Source organism: Haliaeetus leucocephalus, unplaced genomic scaffold, assembly GCF_000737465.1.
Source record: "Haliaeetus leucocephalus isolate CR32 unplaced genomic scaffold, Haliaeetus_leucocephalus-4.0 Scaffold395, whole genome shotgun sequence".
Classification (NCBI taxonomy): Eukaryota; Metazoa; Chordata; class Aves; order Accipitriformes; family Accipitridae; genus Haliaeetus; species Haliaeetus leucocephalus.
The window spans coordinates 7,092,653-7,115,526 of NW_010972831.1; the positions used below are offsets into that span (position 1 = coordinate 7,092,653).

General features: G+C 39.5%; 1 protein-coding gene across 1 annotated transcript; it reads right to left on the reverse strand.

Moving 5' to 3' along the window:
• Positions 1 to 1,373: 1,373 nt before the first annotated feature.
• Positions 1,374 to 21,501, reverse strand: CA4 (carbonic anhydrase IV). The gene is made up of 9 exons (XM_010573960.1): positions 21,467 to 21,501; positions 9,796 to 9,827; positions 8,102 to 8,155; positions 7,131 to 7,301; positions 4,436 to 4,593; positions 3,608 to 3,700; positions 3,273 to 3,336; positions 2,621 to 2,784; positions 1,374 to 1,562 (listed from the first exon to the last, which is right to left on the reverse strand). Exons 1-9 carry the CDS (start codon positions 21,499 to 21,501, stop codon positions 1,374 to 1,376), a joined length of 960 nt encoding a protein of 319 aa, XP_010572262.1.
• Between the last annotated feature and the right edge of the window lie 1,373 nt (positions 21,502 to 22,874).

Below are 22,874 nucleotides of genomic sequence, written 5' to 3' on the forward strand. Positions count from 1 at the left end.
TGAGCTGTGATTAGTCTCACTGCCATGATTTTCCTGAAAATGGCCATATAGCTGTAGCATAAAGTCATCTTTGCAAATATTATGCTAAAGAAAAAAATACAAGTCTGCTAATATGAAATCCTATTTTGGTGTGACCAAAATCTAAAATTCTAGAAGAAGCTGTAACATGTTCTATGGCATTAGCCAAAGAAAACTGTTATGAGTCTCTTCAGAGAGAGAACTGGAATAATACAAGGAAATCCCATTTCCCAATGTATTGAGCTTTTCTGTAAGTAATTGAGTAAGATCTGAACAAATCAGTTTAAATCACAATCTTCTTGGAAAAACTATGAATCTTAACTGTATGTGAATATTGCAGGTATGTTATTATAAAAAAATATATATATACAAACTGAAATGTTCAAACCGACATTTAAAAACTTCTAAAATGTGATACTGGAAAGAGCCATTTCTTGAGCTGTCCCATTTTATTAGGCAAATGAAAACTGTAAAGGATCATCAAAGTCCCGTGCTTCAAATGCAGCCCTCCAAAGAGAGGGAATTTCCACAGATGTGCAACTGGTACGTGCAGTTGAGCTTCCCTTTTCCTTTCTAGCACGTCATATTGGCCATGGACACCCCAGAGAAGGATGCTGTACTAGGCTGAATAAATAGGTTTAAGAGAGAAACCTGAAATCCAGAATCAGTAGATTAGATGAAAGGAATCCATTATTCTTATCTAAAAATTAACTTTAGATATTCTGAAGGAAGAAGGGCGGGGGGGGGGAATTGCCTTAGTACAGGTGAAATTTGTCACATATCCTTCACTAGATAGGATCACCCAGATCAGTTGCAAATGTTGCTCAATTGTGTGTGAGCATTTTTTTCTTTGCTCTGTGTTGTACCTTCCTGTAGGACAATGTAGGGATGATAAGAATTACTCCCCGTGTTACTGTCTTCCTGATTTGCAGTGTTGAATGTAAACATACTCCAAACAACCCCCTTCATAGGCACTTAAGAAGAGATTCCTCTTGAAGGTCCTCTGTATAGCTTGCAAAGTGTCCTTCCAGCATTGTGTTAAAACTACAGGCTTGCAAATAATCCATCCTAATTCTTTCTTTAAGTGTTTGGTTTTTTTTAAATTTGAATCTTCATAGCTTTATCTTAGAGTTCCATTGAATTCTTGTGATTTAGTGCAATGGGTTTCATTTTATGTAAGAGCAGCAACAGAAGTCCTTGGTTAGTATCTGGAGGAGGACAAGGTTAAATTCTGTATTGAGATATGATTCATAAGTTGGTAGTTAGAGAGACTACTTGATACAAAGAACCAACAGCAGCAACAAAAAAAACAAACCCTCCAAAAAGCCCAGAACCTTGAATGAGGTGAGAAATGTTCATTGGAAAAGAGAACTCAGGATGTACGTAAGCATCAGGAGCAACATTAAAACCTTAGTGGTAGGCAGGAGGATGCTGGCACTGGACCAGTACACCTTTCGTTCATTCAGAAACTGAACAGGCCGGAAATTTTCAACCATGTAACTTGAGTTCTTCCCATCAAAGTGGACTGTGGAAAATTGAGAAATCTGCAGACATCAAAGAAATGAATAGATTGTTAAACCCTTTTTCCGTGGAACACTGGAAATTGTGATATTCTAAATCTGCAGTGCCTTACTCTGTGGCATTGTTTTGAACTGTATGGATGCATTAAACCTTGCAGGAAACAATGTGATGGAGGCTAGTGCCAGAGGTCACTGACAGATGACCTGTTTTAGCCTTGGAAATCATGGGGACTTCCTTTCCGTGTGAGCCAAATGCTTTGTCCACCTCAGGGACCTGATTACACCAGTGCTCTTGACGCACTCAGTCCTGTCCTTGTCCATCACGTCACAGTGATGTAAAGTAAGAGGACTTTGCTTTCGAATTTCTAATTGCTTGCAGCACGACACTGGCCCAGAGCAAGCAGATGCTCGCCCTTGTGTACTGTGCTATGCTGACTGGTGTGTGGCTGAGCACTGACTGAAGTGATTAGGAACACACTGCAGGTAAGGAACTAAAATACAGATGCTGGCTCTCGGCCAGGCTGTGCTGGCTAGTAGTATTGCTGAGAGTCCACTGCAGGACACCTGAATTTTTTAGTCGTGTACTCTGTCAGCCGAACAATCTGCATTTTAGAGGCAGTCATGATTCCGTCTCCTGTTCCTCTCTGTAGGACACAAATGGGTTGCTTAAAGCTGATGCCGACAGACTCAAAGTTTGGATTTTGAAGTATTCTGTTCTGGTATCCTAATACTTACGAGAATAGAAGAAAAACAGTGACATTTTGGGGGTGAGCAGATGACACCTGTGGAAGTGCTGCTGCTGAAGCACTGAGTTAGGTGTTTACCTGTGGGGTTTTTTTTACTTTCTTTTCACATTGTCATTTCCCCTTCCTTCTGCTTTCCTGCCTTTTTTTGAGAGATGATTTAATAGGGTAAAAAAACTGGCACTAAGGAGTAGGATTAGGCTAATGCCAAGCAAGTGTTGTGTGTCATAGAACAAAGCGGTGGAGCAGCTAACAAGTGTATGTTGTGTGAGTGAGCAGACAGATGAAGGAGCAAAATAACCATAAGCAGACCTTCCAGGCTATCCCTCTGCGACTTACCTGAGAAATACTGAGTTCAACTGGCTTCTCAAATACTGTCCAGATGACACCCTCATGGCAGTCAGGGGTGGTGAGGGAACCCTTGTACCGATAGTACCTTCCAAGATCTTCCTCAGGCGGGAGAAGAGAACTCAGTGGCAAAGGCTCCATCTGTGCTCTTTGCCCTAGACAGACCATGTGGAAATATCGCTTGTAACAAGCGCGGCTGCGGGTATTGTTCACATTTGTCTTCAAATGTGGCTGCTGCTCGTGGCCACGTAAAGCCTCATCCCCACGCACGCTTCCCACGCGCTGCTTCACTGCTTGTGAAATCCCTGACTGCCAACCGCAGGGTCCCACAGAGCACACGTTACACACGCCTCTTGTGATAACACATGGTTTAGGCATGTTTTTCTTCTCACTGTGCTTCCTCCTGTAGAAGCAGGAATAGTCATCCTGGTTCGGGGGGTGTTCTTCACTGCAAATATGGAGAGCTAGATTTTCTCCCACCTGCAATGCTCTGAGTACTTGACAAACTAACCTCTATCTTTTGGCTTTGACTTTCAAGTAACGATCTCTACTGTAATTAGAACAGGATTGGACCGTGAACTACCTGGTAGTATATGTGCTGAAATAAATGTATGTTGCATTTTGACCAACAAAAGTGTCTTACCTTTGTATTTAATATTCTCTAATTCATTTATTAGAGTTGCATAGTTTTTATTTTCTTCTTCAATCTGAAACAGAAACATTTTGATTCCAAATCATGCTTTTCTCAACAAGTGGTTGCTTTAAATTAATTGCAAATAAAACAGAAAAGACCCACAAGGCTAAAAGATAACAGCAAGCAGAATATAGAAAAGGGTAAAGGAACTAAGTGCTGGCACTGAATGCCTGCAGAAGACAGGGAAGGTTAGGTCTTGGACTACTGTAACATTAACACAATCGATCACTCAGCCAAATTGCTGGTAGATTTGAGATGAGCAGTTAAAAAATTTAGCTACCTACCTTTACAAAGAATGCTAACACAGCCACACCATCTGCATTTTTCTTCGCTTCTGTTATATCCGAAACATCTTCTCTTATGTGGACAACATGAAGCTGTAATACAATAGTCAAAGCCAATTATTTGTTCATTTTCCTCTACAGTTTGTTGTTGTTAAGCACAGCCTGGCTGCTTCCCTGCACCTACGCTGCAGTGGGGCCAGAGCTGCTTTGTTGCTTACAGGCTGGGGACCCTTGTTGAGGCCCTTGACCTCAGACAGGAACTATGCAATAAATGGAATACCACAATTCAAAACTTCAATCATCAACAACAGAACCCTCTCTTACACCTCCCCAGAAGGTGAAGCGCTCCGTGCACTGCTGCAGCCCTCAATTTTCAGCCTGTGCAGTGGAACAGGCAGATTTTTACACGATGGTTTGAAAGGGGGGTGGTTTCCTTCCACCAATCCATGTGTATCAGCACTGGAGACTTGTCTTGCCTTGAAGAGAGGGGGTTTTTTTGGTTGCATAGTTCGATTCATGGTTGCAGTCCCAGAAATGAATATATAATCTGAATAAGCAGTGTGAGAGTGTAATCAGACTGTATAGGCCGTGAAATGTTTCTCCTCCCCAAAGGCTATATAACTCCAGATTTGTTGCCTGTCCTGTGCCTTTGCTATGCAAAACTAGTGTGTTTTCCTGCGTGTTCTGGGTAGTAAGCAACGTGTCCTCGGTCCTTTATTTCCACTGTTGGGGTTTCATAGGAGAACTAGTCAGTAGTTTTTGTGCAACAGTATCTTAAAAAGCCAGAGTTCCTGAGTAAAAGTCATAGTCCACAACAGTCTCACCTACCTCCATGGCTTGTTTTTCTCCATCTATGCTGTGCTCTGACCCGGGAAGGTATTGCTGCACACCTTGGACTCCCCAGTGAAAATGAAACTCTATTGCCTTGTATTTTCTTCCCAGACCTCCGCCTCCAATTTTAGGGGATGTGCTTAATGTTACTTTAACTGGGGAAAACAAATAAGTTGTTTAAAAAAAAAAATACACAACAGATTATACATTAACAGTACGTGAGAGTAGCAAGATGCATGTTCTTGAGGTTCAAATTTATCCTAAAGTTCTGGCTTGGTTTTTCATACCTGAATGTTCCAGAAGTTCAGCTCTGCAGAAGCTGAACTCTTGCAAAATGCTAGCTGAGATTAATTTGAGATGAAAGGGAGAAATATCATAGGGCACTTCCCAGTAATATGCAACAGCATTTGGGGCTCCCTCTATGGCACAGCACTTGGAGATTCTCTTCCCATTTCTACCTGGGATTTGCTCTGTGAACTTGAATGTCTTGAGTAGAGCCTCACTTGCTGGGGAGCTGAGCTACCCATTATTTCAGCTGAATAAATAATAGTAAATAAAATAAATTTGGTGATACTTGTTTCCTTTTGTAAAATGGAGGAAAAGGACAGAGCACTACTTTGGATTGTTCTGGGGTAAGGGTTTTATAGACTTTTATGACATCCATTTATGTATCCTTTCGAGCATCATCAGTTAATTGCATTTTGAAGAAAACAGGGTAATAGCCTGTCTTTCCTTGATTGCACTGAGGGGATTTGTAGGGATTTGTTCACTGACATTATAACCCCAGGAATGAGAGCTACTTATACCTTTCAGAAGACCCTATACTCCTTCATTTTTTGTCTAGGAGAATACCCTCTATCAAAGTATTCTTAAAAATAACCTTGATCCCAGCTTATTTGGTTTTTAAGCATCATTTTTATCTCCTATTGCCTGCACTGTAACATTTGTTTTAGGCAGGGTTTAAAGATATTCTGTTTTAATTTAGAGTAGTGTTGCAACTTAAGCCTAAGCATCTAAGTCATTGTATCTGTTTAATGCGATGCTTAATCTGCTGTTAACAGCAAAACAAAATTTTCTTAGGAGACACTTTTCTAGCTATAAATCACCATCACATCCTGTGCTTGAGACTTTTGTGATGTATTTTTAAAATTTACTTGTTAGGACATCTACATTAAGCACAGTACTTTTCTTTCCATAGGAAAGATTGTTTTGACCTGGATTGAAGCCCCAGAGATTTCATTTCTGTTCTGAATTTCAAATGAACTGGAAGCTTGCGTGAGTCATTTAGTTACTTTGCTTTTTTTATCTGTAAATGGATGAGTAACATATCTTTGTTGGCTTTGTTTATTTAGATTCTAGGACCTTTGAGACTCTGACCTTTGCTATTTGCACATCATCAAACATAATGATAATCTGATCTCACGTAGAGCTTCTAATTGCAGCTGTAATTTAAGCAATAACAGTTCCAGTGTTGTACTCACTGTAGCCCAGGGATTGGTTGCCCTCAGAGGGAAGAAATTTTAAAAGCCCAGATAAAATCCTAATCCTTTTGCATGGTTGGGAACGATGAGAGTTCTGACCAATCCTTATGAATATTAATTTGCCTGTAAAAGGTATTTCTATGCACAGCAACTGTAATACGGAGCTTCTAGAATATCATTCTGTAATGGGAAAGTCATTAACCCATGCACTGAAAGTTAAAACATGTCTTTTTCTTATGGTCTGTCAAAATACCAATGTTTTAAACTAGGACCTCTGGCTGTGAAAATCTACCCAGCTGTCTACCTTTCTACCTTTCCATTTTAAGTTAGGAAAATATTTGCCACTTGCAATTTTCCACTTTAGGGATTTGGCAGTTAAAACAATCCATCTAAGATTTTAATAACCCCTACAGATATTTTTAAAAAAAAATGGCAACAGATTTATTTTTAAAGTTAAAGTAATTTAGCATAATATTGTTGAAGCATCATCATTAGTATTGCTTTTAGTGAAGAAAAGTGGAGGAAGAGAAACAGTTCTAAATTATATTCACTGATTCACTGTTTACTGATTTGCTGTTCACTGATTCATTGTTTACTGAATCAGTAAGTAGCTAATCAACAAGCTCACATTAGATTACTTCTGTTTGCAGAGAAAACAGGTTGAAATCTGAGAAGATTTCAGCTCATTGTTTAAAGAACTACTAAGACGCACACACTGCCAGCCGCTGGTTGAATGACTTTCCCAGATTATGTTCTTCTTCAGCAGAATTCTTCTTTGTACAGGAGCAAGGGTTAGAAAGGGCAAGCCCAAAAATGAAGGGTATAAGAGCATTCAGCAGAAATTACACACCTCTGCCAAAACTGTTGTCCTAAACCCCTATACCCACCCACCTCCTAGTCCTAGAGGTTGTTGTCTGAGGTTCCCTAGACATCTCGAGTTCTGTTTCTGCATGTGCACAGAACCAATTTCTGTCCAGAATCCAAAAAACCAGATCATTCTCCCAAAGTTCCCAGAAAGCCTTGCTTCAGAAGGTGTTCTGAAAGTTTCACTTCTGAAAGATAGGGGTGCTATCTTATTTTCACTCCCTTGCTTTTAAGTAGCAGTGGTGATATCTAACACCTTGCCCAGAACATGGAAGAAGTGACTGGATGGTTCCAAGTGAAGGCACAAGTAAATCCCATAATAACAGTAATAATTTGACAGTACTTGCCTGTATGTCCATTATTTTCTATGTTCCACTTTGAAGATCCCTTCACATCATATCCTTCAAAATTCAGTGGCTTAAGGCTGTTGTCATAAACAACATTTCTGGTGACAATATTGATAGGTGACTGTTTGTTTCCTTTGCAGGTGGCGGCTGTTACATGCCATTGTCGAGGATCTATTTAGAGATGAAGAAAATATTTTTTTTCTGTAGACTGCAAATCCTTGATAAAGCCAAACCGCCCAACAGTCAATATATTCTTGCTTGGGAAATTGGAGACATCTTTGAAGAAAAAGTCTTTGGATGTTGGAATTTAATACAGGAACTTTCTTATATAATTTTTGGTAGTTTTAAAAATATTAATATGTGTCAGGAATGTTCTCTTAAGCTTAATAGGAAAATATGCACATGTAAATGGCTGTAAAATAGAAAGTGAACTACCATTGAGGTTGGCTGAGCTATAGAAATTATAGAAACTTGGAAACTATAAAAAAAAAAAAAAAGTGGTGATAGTGATGGTGCTAGGAGTGAAATGCTGCTCTCAGCACAGTTCCAGGGAGAGCTGGGCAGGACGCAGGGGTGAGCAAGAGAGCAGGCAGCCTAGGTGGATCCTGCTGGTAAAACAAAAGGTGCAGCTGTAGGTAGAACATTAGGATTTTTCATAACTGTCCTTAAGAATTTAAATAGCTGTCTATACCCAGCTTGCTGGGATGATTACCTCTGGAGCACATTCAGAGTTATTTTTATATTTGTAGCATTATCCTAGGTTGAAACAAAATGGAGAGTTAGAACAAACACTAGTATCTTCAAAATACCCTTTTTTAGGTATCCTGTTCAGCACTTATGTTTGCATATAACGTGATCATGCAGCATTAAATGCTCAGTTGTGTGAATTTTTACATTATTTCTACAAAGAGGCCCTTTGCAAAAGAATCCAAACACTGATGTGATAGGAAAAATAAATTGTTTAGCAGTACCTTCACAGTGTGGCTGTTCATACTTCTGTGACTGATAGCACCAATGGCCTCCAACTAAAAAAAAAAAAAAAAAAAAAAATAAGATATTGAAAATCAGATTAATAAAAAGCTGTACAAGTTGTCCCTTGAGAAAGCAGATGGGAAATGGGGTTGCAACCTGAGATCCTCAGAGAGTGATGACTGGCCACACCATTTTGACAACTTCTTATTTATGTCTGCCCAATTTTATTAGAGTAAGATGATTCATTTATTAAATATATAAACAGCAGTGGCTGGTAAGAGGTGAGTGCTTCAGCTGTAAAGTGTGGAGCACACCATCCAGCAAGTCTAGCTGGGTTCTAATATCAAATAATTCAGGAAAGAGCATAAAAATCCTGCAGTAGGCAGCTCTGACTCTCTCTAGATCTCCTCCTGGTCTTGAATGAATCAGTTTACGCCTGTAAATATTCCTTCCAGAAACCGTGCTAGCATAAAATAGTAGAACTCTAGATGGGTTGCAGTTCTAAATAATTTGGTTTTGAAACTTTGGCTTCAGCAACTTCTTGAGGCAAAAGTTCCACATCTGAATATATGTAGTGTTAAAATAAATTTCCTTTTATCAGTTCTGTACTTGTCATCCTTTCATATACTTGTAAATTCACTTATGCAAGATGACTTATCTCACTCCGTTCCAGGAACTATTTTAAAGATTACTTGGTGCAATAGGGAATTTTAAGAAATGAAGGATCTCATCTCCTGAAAGAAAGAAAGAATCCTCAGTCTAACTCAGCTGTGATCCCACACAGATGGTTGAAAAATTTTTCAATAGAAGGTCTTAATCTTACTTTTTCATTGTCAGAAGAAATACAGAATTCAGAGGAAGAGAGCTGATTTAACTTAAGTATATGTTGATCTAGCGAAGAAAGTAAGGACTAGTTTGTTTATCACAGCATGCTTCAGTGGCTGTTTATGACAGTTATAAAGTTTAAATGGACTTTAACAGCAATAGTTCTCTTCGGCTATTTAACTTTAATCAATAACAATTCAAAACCTCTTATAATCATGATTAATACTATAGTTTCTGTTTGCCTATGATTAGTAAATTATAGGCATTTTAATAAATGGCTAATCAATTTTTAGGGATTATTATGGAAGAGTCCTGTCATTAGATTGCTAATTACCATAATTTGTGATCTTTTATAAATCATCTGCTGGAAGGCTCGTAACTGCTTTTAACACCTTTATCTTCATATCAGTAGCATAGCAATACCATCGATCTACTAAGTATTTAGAGGAAGTTATAAATAGAACCTTGATGCAAAATGTGGCTAGCTATAACAACAGAGGGAGACCTGGATGAGCTTGTGGCAATTAATATATTCTTGAAAAATGATACTGTTTTAGTTCATCTCTCACAAAAATTAAATTTATGCTGAAAACTATAAATAATGTTGACTCACTTTCTAGTTCAACAAATGTTAAGTAATATTGAGGACAAAAGTAAATAATATTGCTAGATTTGTATTGTAAGAACTGTAGTGATTTCCACATTGTTGTTCCATTAACATTTTGTAAGTATCAAAAAATTGGTTTCGACAAGGTTTTATTTTCTGACACATTTCTAAACATACACAAAACTTAGCTTTAGGACCTGCCATTTCTAAAATTGATTGTGGCATTTTTTCAGGCCTGTGTACACAAGACAGTGGCCAGACCTCCAGCAGCGCTGAGCGATTTCTCATCTCCCCTGGGAAACAGCAGAACCAGAAGTTTCAAGCACAGAATGTCACCAGGTGCCTTAATCGGTATTTCAATCAATAAATGCCTAGCAAATACCGGGTAAGCCGATCTTCACAATGCTTGGTTATGTTTCATATGTGTTAGTATTTGCACGGATGTATGACTGCGTTCATATTTTTGGCAAATGCTCTAGCCCAGTGTTCAGTATATGCTTTAACAATTGCTGTACCAGTACCCTGTGATTGCAAGTGGTCTTTCTTTCTTTGCAAGTTACATGTGCACAAACCTTCAGGAGAAAAAATATTCCACTGCAGGAATAACCTGGACACAAATGTTTAAAGGTAGTAGCATCTATGCAGCATGAGGGGATAGTTGCTTGCAAAGATTTGGTCTCAAACTCTTTGGGATGTGAGTTTAAGCAGACAGGAAGGTTGTCAGGTGAGAAATCAAGGTCAGTTGAGGTATTCCGGTCTGTTTACTGTAAATTCTTGGAACAAGGTCTACTGTTCTGGGTTTGTATAGTGCCTTGCACAATGGGAGTGTGATCATGACTTATACATCAAAGCATTACTGTAATGCAAATCCAATTTTACAGTCAGTATGATTCACAATTAGGACTAAGTGCAGCAAGTTCATTGTCCATTGGGTTCAAGGTTGTGGAGCTTTTAGACCATGACCATAGAACCACGAAAATCAAAGATGACCACAGGAGACACTGAAGGAATGTAAATATCACCAAATCATATTGTCAGTGGTCCTGATACAATGTCTCTGTACCAGAGGAGTGAAATGGAAGTCGGTTAGAGCCTTTCATTGCTGAGTCTGAGTCCAACCCTTCTCAAACAAAGCAACCACTGACTTTTTACCAGCTGATAGGTGTTTGGCAGGTTCTCTCAGATAAGCTTGTGGGTTTCAATCACATCTTAATAGATTGACACATGAGCACGCTAAAAATCTTTCAGCCTGCACATCAAGATGATGGGGAGAAAAGGTTTAAAAATTAAAAAATATCCAGCCCTCAGGTGTCTACTGCTGCCTTACATCCAGCACTCATGAGTATTCTTCCCTTCTTCTGTTGAATGCAACATACACCAAATAATTAGCATCTAATTTTTGCAAGATTCCTGCAAAATTCCTAATGTCTACAAGCTAACAAAGAATTAGTGTTTTGCTATCAAGTACTTATCACAGTTGTGGTTTAGAAAGTTGGATGGTATCAGTGAAGTAGAACAGGATATTAATTCAGCAGTTCACAAGAAAAAGGTCCTTAGAGCTGTTAAATCTTAAACAATGAGCTAATTACACATTGCAGAATGCCTGAGCAAACAATGAATTAACGTTTACTGTGAACTAGATTTTTTTTCTCGGTTGGCGGTAATGTAACATTAGAGAACAGGACCTTTTGTATAGATACCACTCAGGATGAACCAAACTGCCATACACTGTGTCACTTACAAGGAAAATTTGCATTCGGATTTTATTTGAGTCAGGTGTGATGCCTCCCTGCGTATAGGGAACTTGCATTTACAATGGTCCTTTTTTCCCCCTGGGCTTTATGGCTTTATTTCTGAAGCAAGAAGGAAAGATACTTGTCACATCCAGTCAGTTGTCTGTGGTCTTAGGCATGATTATGCCCTAAGGTATGTTGTCTAGTCTAGTTTTAATTGTCTGAGTGGCTCCTGCCACTTCCCTTAGGAGACTTTTCCACAGTCTATTAGCCTTCACTGTCAGGAAATGCTTCCTGTTTAATAGCTTACATTTTCCACTTGCTTATCTGCATCCCATCACTCCTAGAAATATCACTGAACCACCCTAAACAATTCTTTTCCCTCCCTGGTGTTTACAGCATTCAAATAGTTCCTTCATAATCTGTAATTCCTGTTCTTGCTTCATCCATCCTTCGTCCCATCTCTTGACAACGTGCCCTTCACCTTTCCACCTTTTCCACTTCAGTCTTTTGTCTCTTTCTCTGAAGCCCCTTTCTTACAGGGACTCAGTACACATGAGATCCCATCCTGCAGTCCTCTCACCTGGCTGCTCTTTCAATCAGACCTCAGTTCCCCCATTCTCTTTCCTGTTGTTTATTTTATAGCCCAGAAAAATGCAGCAGAAAGTGGGGGTTTTGGTCGCTTGGGGGTTTTGTTTGTTTTTTTGCAGTTGAGGTGCTGAAACCATTGCTGTGATAGGAGCTGCCCTGGAGGGTTTCATAGCTTACTCCCATACCTTGCTGGTACACATGAGTTAAGCCATGAGCATCCACACTTTGCTCAGGATAGTATTAGATACTAGCCAGGATTTCCAAAAGCTCCTTGCCTAATTGGCATTAAATAGAGACATTTGCATTGCTGTCACCATTGGAAGTACTATAATTCAGTACACATATACACCTGGACTCACAATTCCTATGTTATTGACTCTATCTGGCTCTTACATTGTATTATGGATTCTTGATTTAAGTGGCAATGCACCATATCAGAGGTGTCACCCTGACTTTACTGGGTTTTAATTTAGAGTAGGGCTGAACTAGGCTGAAGGCCTCCTCTTCCTTCACAAAGGTCAAGACAGTTAAATTTAGGGAGTCTCTCTTGGCAAGTGAGCAGTCCTACTTATCTCTGTTTCTTCCTTGTCAAATTTACAACTGGTTTCCTGACCAAAGCTGTTTTTTTGGCACCAGAATAGCTGGAAAACAATACAGTTACGTATTGTTTTCATTTTATTGTAAATGTTTTCAATTGTTTTAGCTATCAAGCCTAGCTTGGAAACTTGAGGCAAAAAATTCCTTCAGTTGAGAACTCCCTCTTCTGTTCACTTACACAGCTGGATGGAGGACAGTGCTCCTGGTTGGAAGCCAGGGTGTTAGCAGTTTGCCAAGGGGCTATTGTGTGATCTAGGAAAAGACCCTTAAGCTCTTTGGCCCATGGTCAGATTGCCTGAATTCCATAAAAGTTCCTAAATCTACTTTGTCCTACTTGTTCCGTGCTTACTGCCCTACTTGGACCTGCTGAGTTGCTGCATGGAAGCCCACATCTCCTCTGACTCAGTGCCGTGAGACAGGTGGTATTCAGGCTAGATGAAAATTGGCCTTTTAATTTGTCCATCTGCCCAAAAGGTTACTAAAACAGGTTGTGTCCTTCTGAATAAAGTAGCTGGAAATCTATTAATTTTATATGTTGATGGTTAGCTATTTTTATTAACTATATTTAGTCTCTTGAAGTGTAAATGACCTTTATGCCACAAATAGCCTGAAGTACTAAGACAGTAAGAATATCCCCTGTTGCTTTTTAGTTAAAATCCCTTCTCTCCCTTTCACTGACTGACTCCTTTGTTTGTCCCATCAGATCTCTTGTCACCCTCTTTCAGCCATGTCCTCGCTGACAATTCGTTGTTTTCTGAGACACACAGCTGATAGTGCTCCCTCTGCACTGCTGCTTTTCAGAAAGCCCAGGCTGCCCTGAACGGCATAGTTCTCTTTACTGCACTATTGTCCACTGGTTTCAAATCCATCCCTAAAATCTGTTGTAACCGCCGGCTTTGCAGCAGAGTGAAGGCTGGCCTTTTCCATGAAAATGGCAAAAGCTAGTTTTGCATGCGGTGTATTTTTAGCTTTGGTTTGTGTTGGGCTCGTGCTATTTTTAGCTTGCTTTGTGAAACTTGTTATCTTAAGTACAAAAGACAAAGAAACTTAAAATCAAGTGGAATCTAAGTCTGTCTTTCTAATTAATGAGATTGCTGAACAAAAGCTGAGCATATATACATAAGTCTATTTATACATTCTTAAGTATTACACATCCTCAGGAAGTCCTGATCAACTACTTTGACAGGCAAAATCAGTTCCAAATGTTTACATCTAGATTTGTGTATCTCTAACCATGTAAAAACAAATGTTTGTGATCATCCATCTCTTTTCCATTCACTTTTACCTGGAAATTTTATTTTTCATAACGATATACATCTGTAGGTAGGTACATTCCAAGATATTATGGAGAGTTAACCTTGAAAATAAGCTTTATTGTACTAGTGAAGCATTACACGTAACCACATCTGATTTGAGCACAGTGTTTATAATTTGCACGTGTACATAAATCACATGCTCAATGAGGTCTTTGCAACATGTATAAAGGAAAAATCCAAAGAGATTGGAGGATGCTAGATATGCCCTATAAACACTTGCAAACTACTTCCTTTGTGTCAGAGAGAGGAAAATGTTTTTAGCTGTGACCTGTGATACTGTTGTAGCCTCTGTCATATATATGTGTCCTCATAAATTTGCTGTATCAGAGAAGGAAGCTGGCCTTTAACAAAAAATGAGTATCCAGGGCTAAGGTGATTTGCTTCTGTGGGGTATTTTGCTTTGCTTTGTTTACAACAGAGGCAGCGTCAAATAAAATTCAGAAAGCCTTTTTTTAGTATTTTAAAAATTTAGTTCAAACAAATTACATTCTGGCTTTACTGTCCTTTTGTAGTCTTTTGTGCTGCGTTTATGATGACTGATCCTACAGTTAGAAACGTGACTAAAAATCTAATACCAGGCCATTAGATATATTCTGCAACATAACAAAGCATCTCCTGCAATGCCAGAAACAGGGAAAAAAGCCTCTTTGCATGAAGACAGACACCTAGCTGAAGAACTGGACTTTGCAGCATGTCTTGAGGACCTAAAGGTTTGTGCTGGTTATTTGGACAGCTAAGAGAAAGGTGTTTCACAGCAGTGCCTGTCTCTGAAAATGCTTTTCTCCTTCCAGTCTTCAAAATCTAAATATAAGAACTAGGAGAAACCGTGACTCCAGTTTTCTTACGTATCGCAGTGCACAGCTTGCAGCATATAAGGGATATTCCAACTCTCAAGCTGATACCTTTTGCTATAGGAGAAAGGAGAGTAATTCTTAAGCTGAAGTAATGTCACTTGTCACCTGCGTATGGCTCCTTTGTATGGCTTCTACCATGCTCCTTTCCTTCCCTGAGCTGAAGTGAAGAACAGCAGGAAAGCACCTGGCTGGGATGCTGGAGAAGGACGAGGTGATGCAGCACATTGCAGTTCTGCTTGAGGTCAGCTAAACAGTGAGTTAATACAAACTGATGACAATGTAGTGTACTCACGCTAGTCAGGCTGATACTTAAATGGAGCATTAATAATGTGATTGGGTTCACTGTGTACATGGAAAATTGCCCACTCATTGCATGTCACCAGAAACATACTGCAAACAAGTGAACAATGATTTTTGAACTTGGAGCTGTGATGCCCTTGGATGCATCAGCCTAATAAAAAATCTGTCTGCTTAAGAACCTTGATGCCTATCGAGGCATCGCATAGATGTATGCTGCCTTAGGCACAGCAAAGCAGGATTCCTCTCATCTGTGATATCAGTCATTCATCACTACATGCTATATGCAATCACTCTTCAGCAGTTCAGAAGTCATGTACAGGGATGAGGGGCAGTTGTTGGATTCGTATGTGATGGAGACAGCAGAGGTGATCTTACAACGCTTACGTGGGTAATTCTTTGAGAGGAAGTCAGGATCTGCAGATGAATGTAGATTACAGCAAGATGTGTCTGCACAGTACATATTCTTGAATAACTTCACACATAGACTGATGTGAAGAGAATCAAGGCATTCCTGGTCTGAAACAAATTTATCCATATGTGCAATGCAGATATATCTGAATGCCACACCTGGCAGGCTGCAGAAATGTAAGAAGTTAAAAACACTTCAAAGTTTATTGCCTATAGGACTCTAATACTGTCTTGTAGCTGCCTTTCAGGAGTCTTCCAGTGACACACAATGTTGTTTCTTTGCCCGCTGGGCTTGGTTCTCTGCCCCCCCAAATGAAACAGGCTGTTTCATTCAGCTGAGCTAACTGAAGAGCTGCTCTCTGGCTCCACTGTCTCACCTGCTGCTCTGCTACAAGCACTTTTCTCTCTTTTGCTGAATTTTAGTGTCAAAGAGAGAGTGAGAATGAAATTGTTATAATGCCATACCACTTTGTGCCTTTATCATAGACTGTGGAAGGAAATAAGTGCATGCTGAGGTTACAGGATTTGCATCCTTAGATACCCTGGTCAAGCAGTCTGCACCCTTTCTTCTCTCAGCCATAAAACATCTCCAACTGTAAGCCAAATATGCCAGTGAATATAATAGTGGCTCAACCTCTGTTCACCATAACAGTCCCTCTTATAGACTTAATTTGCTAAAATTTAATTGCAGGATCCACAGTTAATAGGAAAGTTTATTAGTGAAAGAATTTCAGCATTTCAAAGCTATTAAGCACTAAGTGCTGCTACTTGTTCAGCACAGTTGATAAAACTAGAAAATTCTGTGCTGCCAGAAGCCTGCTTGTGCAGTTTGAGTAGCTGTATGGAGAGGGGAGAGCACAGAGCAGTATCAGTGGGTATCTCCTGCTCTCGGTGCACACTCAGCAACGTGACAAATGAGAGCTTTTGTTTCTTCTTGCATACAGTGGATCTGACAACGATGGCATACACTGATATGTATGGATGACGATAGGTAGACTCAGATAAGCCTTTAAATCTATTTTAGCAGCTTGAATGATGACAAGGAAGAAAGAAAAGGAAGCCCTAAGCGATGTATCCTGCATAAAGATCATAACTTGAGATCAAAAGTCTGTCTGCACTGAGATAGTCGAGGTAACTACTTTGAGATAATGTCAGTGATAGCTTGTCAGTTATATTTAATCATGTGTTGGATTAGGTGGGTGGACAGAGGGAAATTCAGGCAATCCATATGTCCTAAAGCACCTATGGATTACTGCCTAAAGCAGCTACGGCTTACTGCCTTTTCTGTGTGTTCTAGGTCTTACATTGCAGTTATTATTATTCTTTCTTAAACAACTGAAAATGCAACTTTTCATCCCAGAGTGTATCTAAGTGCACCAGCATCCCAATTTTCCCAACCCTAAAATGGATTTGAAACACAACTATAAATATGTGTGCAATCTATACCATTAGAACTGGAAATGGAAGAAGTTACAGCATCTTGTTTTTATGCTGCTTATAGAGATATTGGGTATACTTCATATTTGAATGGCCCTGAAGAAACATCAGACTGAGAATTAATGCTGACAATGTCAATGTCAGCACAGTTACATAAATTTTATGTTTGTGAAAGTTAAAAGTATGTAAGTAGAAATACAGAAAATTAGAGGAATCATGTTCTGTCATGCATCAATCTTTTGGATCACTAGAGCATGGACTGTGGGAGAATGTCTTCTCATGGCTGAGTCCTGGTCTGTGATAAAGAAAAAGGTTAAAATATGCTGGGGTTCATTCCATTCCTCTTAAAGAAAATTATTTTTTCAGTAACATTTGGCGCTTGCTGTAACCCCACCACAAAGCTTCTAGATGGATGTACATTACTGTCCTCTGCAACTGTTGTTCTCCGAATGGCACTAGACTGAATTTACCATTAATAAAACCTCTCTCTCAAAAGGTTTGGAATATTCCTCTTGGAACATTGCAGACATTTTGCGTCTCTTCTGCCTGTCTAATAGTATTACCAGAGAGTCATTGATCTCTCAAAGGAATCAACCAAGCCATTTGAGGTGCATCAGCACAGCTATTAATGGAATATGGTAACTGAGATCCATGTAAGTCAGTGGATGAGCTGCTGGACAGAGATTCAAGCGAGATGGTTTCTCTTCCTGGTGCTGGTTGATCTCTGGGCAGATGACTGCACCAGTGTGCCTCAGTTTCCCTTTTGCAGAATGGGAATTATACATTCTTCATTATAGATAATGAAGCTTGCTCCTTTATAAAGCCCTCTAAAGACTATTAGTAATAATTTTAAAACATAGGTGCTATGATATTAAGACAGGTCAAGGCTGAAAGCAATTTGAAAGATTAGCAATCAGTCATATTGACTATTTAAGTGTGGTGAATTATGAGGCTGCCCAGATTAGAAAAACAACCCTGGTGGAGGTATGTTAAATGAGCTGATAAGTGGATATCAGTCAAGCTGCTTCTGAAAAGTGGTAAGATAGAAATGAAATGCTTATTTTTTAAAAAAAGATACCTTCCAAATATAACAAAAATAATTTAGGCTGATTCTCAAAAGTTGAGGTTTCTTGAAATGTTTAGCCTTTAACTTAGCATGATGTATCCTGTGAAGCTTCTACCTCAGGAAAAGGTTTGGAAAAGAAGGTGAGGGAGAGAGCAGATTTCTTGTGCATTAATGACTGTGTAGTTTGCCTCTACTGGCAATAATCATGGTGGGGAAAAAAAGCAACAAAAAATACTACGTGCATTCCCTATCTTACTTCCATCTGCTAAAGCACTAATTATTAACGTTAATCTAATAAAGCCCATAAGGATTTTCTAAATGGTCTTTCAAGATCCTGCAATAAATCCCTTAATAGAGCAGTAAATTTAGCAAAGTGTTAATCAGTGAGTAATCAATATCAGGCAAACACTAGTTGTAGACTTTGGAAGAGCAAAGGTTCTTTGTGTTTCTGTTTACCTGCACCACATGTGGGAAGCCTCTGGAGAGAGAATACCTACAAAATACAGACTAGGGAAGAGGGTAGGTACTTGAACTGTCAGGTAAGAATCTGGAAAAGCCAAGCTACTGAGTCATAGATATGGAGAATTAACTAAGAACAGAAAAATAAAATGTGGGGAATCCCCCCCATTTCCCCAGTGCTCAGGCTGTGCTCCTTAAGGTACTTCCTGAGCATCTCAGACCTCTGTTACTTTAAGTCTGGCGACTGAATCTTGATCTGCTTTAAAACCGTGTCCCTTTAACAGGCTCTTGGTGCAGTGCTTCCCTCTGATACCTCTGATAATATTGTATCTCTTTTTTTTCCTTAATGCAGTCTAGTCTATTTTAGTGCAAACAATAGACCCTTCATTACTATTAAGAACTGCAGTGTTTATCTTTAATTTTGAGGCTGTGTGCTGATATTTACATAGGAGAGGTGATTTATTCAATGTTATAGCATTGCTGATCTAATAGAAGCATAAAAATACCTTCTGCATTTTTCAATACTAATTATAGACCGCTATTTAATCTAGTCATCGTAAGTGCATAGTGTACTTATGTACATAGTGCACACAGTGCAAAAATAGATGGATCTGCTGGGCTAATGCAGCAAAAGATGTATTGTTCTTTCTCTCTCAGTAGGCAACCATAAGAATTTCTTCTTATATCATAAACTGCAAAGCAATATGAGTGGAAAACTAAAACAAGCTATCTGAAGTTTTAAGAAGTTTACAGATAAAGAAATTGTGGTTTGATTTTTTAAATTTACATATATAGTTAACTATAGACATCAAGTCAAACCTCATTGATTTTTCTTGGAGGAGGAAGGCAACTAGAATCTCTAAAGGTGAAAAAAAACCCCACAAACCCACTCATTTGTTCCTGAGAAAAGTCTATACTTGATATTTTACCACAAATAATAAAAGTCAGAGAAATAAATAAAACATCTTTCATTTGTCATATAGAAGAATTAGAAAGTCTCTACTGTATGTACTGATACTCAGAAACAAATCATAAATAAGAGTAACCTTGGTACATGGGGTTAGAAAGAGCAGGCAAGGACTTACCTAGTGCCTCTGTCTTGAGAATGTGCAGAGAGAACAGAACAAGGAACAGCAATTCCATTATCTATTTTAAATAGGCTCAGTGTTGAAACCAGAATTGATTAGACTTCTTAGGATGTGATCATATTTCTGCTCTCAGTTTTATACTGGAGTAAGTAGTCCTGGACAGACCTGAAAGCCATAGCCAGGAAGGTGAACTCCTCCCCTTTGTAATTTCTCCAGATTTACCCTACTCCTGATTTGCCTAAATTTATTCATTTCTCCAAAATGAATGGCAAACGGAGTAAGGCTTTCTAGCACTAAGCAAGTACCCTGTAGTGAATAACTGATACTTTGCAACCTATGCACATTTAGTAACCTATTACTAAAATGTTACTTTTTTATTTACTGGGAGGTTTTTTTTCTGACAGCCCCCGTGACATTCAATTAATGCATGTGTTATGGTTAGTGTTTTGTTTCAAAAAACCCCAATGAAACAAACAAAAACCCAACTCCCTCACACCCCCTCCATCCCTACCCGGCAACCCTCCAAACAGCTGCTCAAGATTGGGGTAGATTTGTGAGACTGGAAAATGATACTTCTGTGTGCAGTAACAGGAAACATTTATTAGGTGGCATACCAACACCTTACTTATATATGCTTTTGCACTTAGTGAATTAACTGAGAACATACCTTTTTTTTAATTTTATTTGGTTGGGGGTGTGTGTGTCCTTTTTTTTGTTTGTTTTTAAATAATACTTTTTCTTAACTTTCCTGCCACTGGTACTATAGTATAATATATACAGATTTTTTTTTGAAAAAATTTTTTCCTGTCCCCTTTGCTTTCCTATCTGAATGTTTTAATTCCATGTGTGTGGTCAGTGGCAATTCAGGCTTTATGTTCAACAAACAAAGGTGTGTACAGAAAAGTAGCACTACTACTTTTTGCTCAATAGTCTCTATTATAGACACATTTTCATCTTTTCATTTGGGGTTGGATTTTGATACAGCTGAGGAAAACAAAAGAGGGAGTGCAACTTCTTCTTCCCCTTCCCCAAATGCCTCTCTGTCCATGGGGTGCAACCCACATGCTGGGTTGGGTGCAAGAAGAGCAGGATGCTTGACCTAGTACTCCTCTGTGAAGGGCTGGACAGAGTGAAGTGGCATTATTCTGGCTGCACTGAGCAAGCCTAGTCATCCAGCAAGGGCTGAATTCAAAAAAGGACCCAAGAAAGTGCTTCTTGCCTTTACCAAGAGCTGCGGGCTCCCAAGTGAAGAGTATGGCCATTCTGCTGTTAGTAGTAGGGTCACACAGGATCAGGACCTTTAATAACAATGGGAAATCTGACAGCTGACTTATGAGCAGGTCTTTTATTCATAAAAAGGATAGCTATAAATAACATTCCAACAATGAAGATTTGCTGGGTAGTGTTTTTCCATTCTGGATTAGGTAGATTAAAGTATGAACAGACGATGATTTGCCTAGCACATGGTGCTAAGACAAATAGTTACTGCAGCGACAAGAACAATAAGGGAATTTGTTGCATTTTTTAACTTCCTCGTTTGGCAGTCTCGGTGGAGCTATCTAAGCAAGGTGCATGCTGAGCACGTAGAGAGAAATGGGGGCGTGAACGTGGTGGTGTCAAGTGGTGTCAGCCTTCAAGGGCAGCTACAAGACGTTTTACTCTTGGGTGTTTTTCTTTTCTGGGGATGGTCTTCAGTGGGGGAGCTGAATCAAAGCTCTGTGATGATTTTTTCTGCTCTAGTTCTCTGAAAGCTAAGAGTCTGCTAGAAACACTCTGTTTAGGACTGAAAAATGTGAAGGTTAGAAAATTTGATTTTGAAATTCAGGATTCTTGGTTTTGTTGGCGTTTTTTTTCCTTTTTTTTCCCTTTTCTTTTGTTTCCTTTTCTTTTTTTTCCTTTTGTAAAGCCTGTCATTATTAAAGTGGCAATAAATTGCACTGTAGTCATGTTAACTAAGTCTTTATTTGTGCTAGAAAGTGAAGGCAGACTCAGAGAAAGACATTCCCTTTCCTTACAAAGTCTGTAATCTAAATAAACGGGGCAGACATGATGTGATCTTCATTTTTCTTCTAAAGAAACTTACCTGACAGTCACTTGGTTATCAGTCCTTGATGGCATCTTTGCACCTAGGGATATTTTTGAAAGGAATTGCACCGTGTGTGGGTTTTGCATAAAGGCCTTTGAACATTGAACCTAAATACATATGAGGATCTTGGTCAGGGAAGATAAGAGACCAAGTTATGCAGGGAGGGTATTGCAGATCACTGAACTCAAGGCTGGTTTTTTCTGGCATAATGATTGCAGTTGTGTCCATAGCTACAGGATAGGTAAGAACAGGAGGGAATATCAAAAACAGTGAAAACTGCACTTATTTTGTGGCCTTGAGAGCCACAGCAGCAAAGATTTTGGAGGTGTTCCCCCCAGCCGGGTTTCTGGAATGCGTGAGACCTGACATTAGCCTGCTGCTACCAAAGGGGCTTCACGGAAATTTCGGAGGGGCTGACGCGACTGCTAACAAAGCTTGCGTGTGTCTGAGCCAAACAACCCTACCATGTGCTGACGGAGGAAGTCCAGAGCTGTTCCTAACCTTCCAGCTGAACGGCTGCAGTCCCCCTGTGTCCCAGCAGTGCAGGCAGGAGGGGATGAGAGCAGGCTGGGTCTGACTCCATGGCACAAATGCATAAGAATCCCACTCAAAGTCAAGGCGGTGGCACGGCTCTTCGTGCTGGGAGGCCGAGTTGTCGCTCTTAGAAGGAAGATCTAAGGCTTGTGAGGGTGAGACTGAGTTGAGTCCAATTCCTGTTCACAGATGAGCTGACCTGGGAGGAATTATCCGTGCAGTGGGAGAGGGAAGCACTTCCAAGAGACTTAAAACACAGATGGATTTCATGATTAGTGACTGGGTGATTGGGAAACCTACCCTTCAGAGTGAAAGAACACACTAAGTGCTCTTCATTTAGTTGCGTGTTGTAATTTTCTTCCTTAGAGTTCCCTCACCACTGAACAGGAAATCCGGAATTTTGTAGCTGTTGGTGAATCAGAAACATTAAGTCTTCATCTTTCATGTGAAAATATGGGCTGGCTATTATTCTCCCTGAGTCTGCTCTGTTGGGAACATTGTTCTAATACAAGGTCATTTCCATGGAATGGTTAGAAGCATTTGCAATGGCCCTTTATTTGGCCTTCTGCTCAGCTCTGGTGCATTAACTGCTTCCTACCTATTTTCAGCTGTACCTGAGGATTAGACCCTGTATTGTGTGGTGTCATCATTAGTAAAACCGAACTTCTCTCCTTTTCCCAGTATTTATGTAAAGCACTATTCTTTATGTGGATGGATAGTCTTCATCCATCTGGATGAAACACCAGCAGTGTGCAACTCAACATTTCCTGGAATTATGAAGATGTATTCTGAAGGATGTGTGCCTCTAAGCTGTGTATTTAGCTCTGTGTGTTTACAGCCTGTCTAGTTGCTTTGCCTGGTTTTGAAGCAC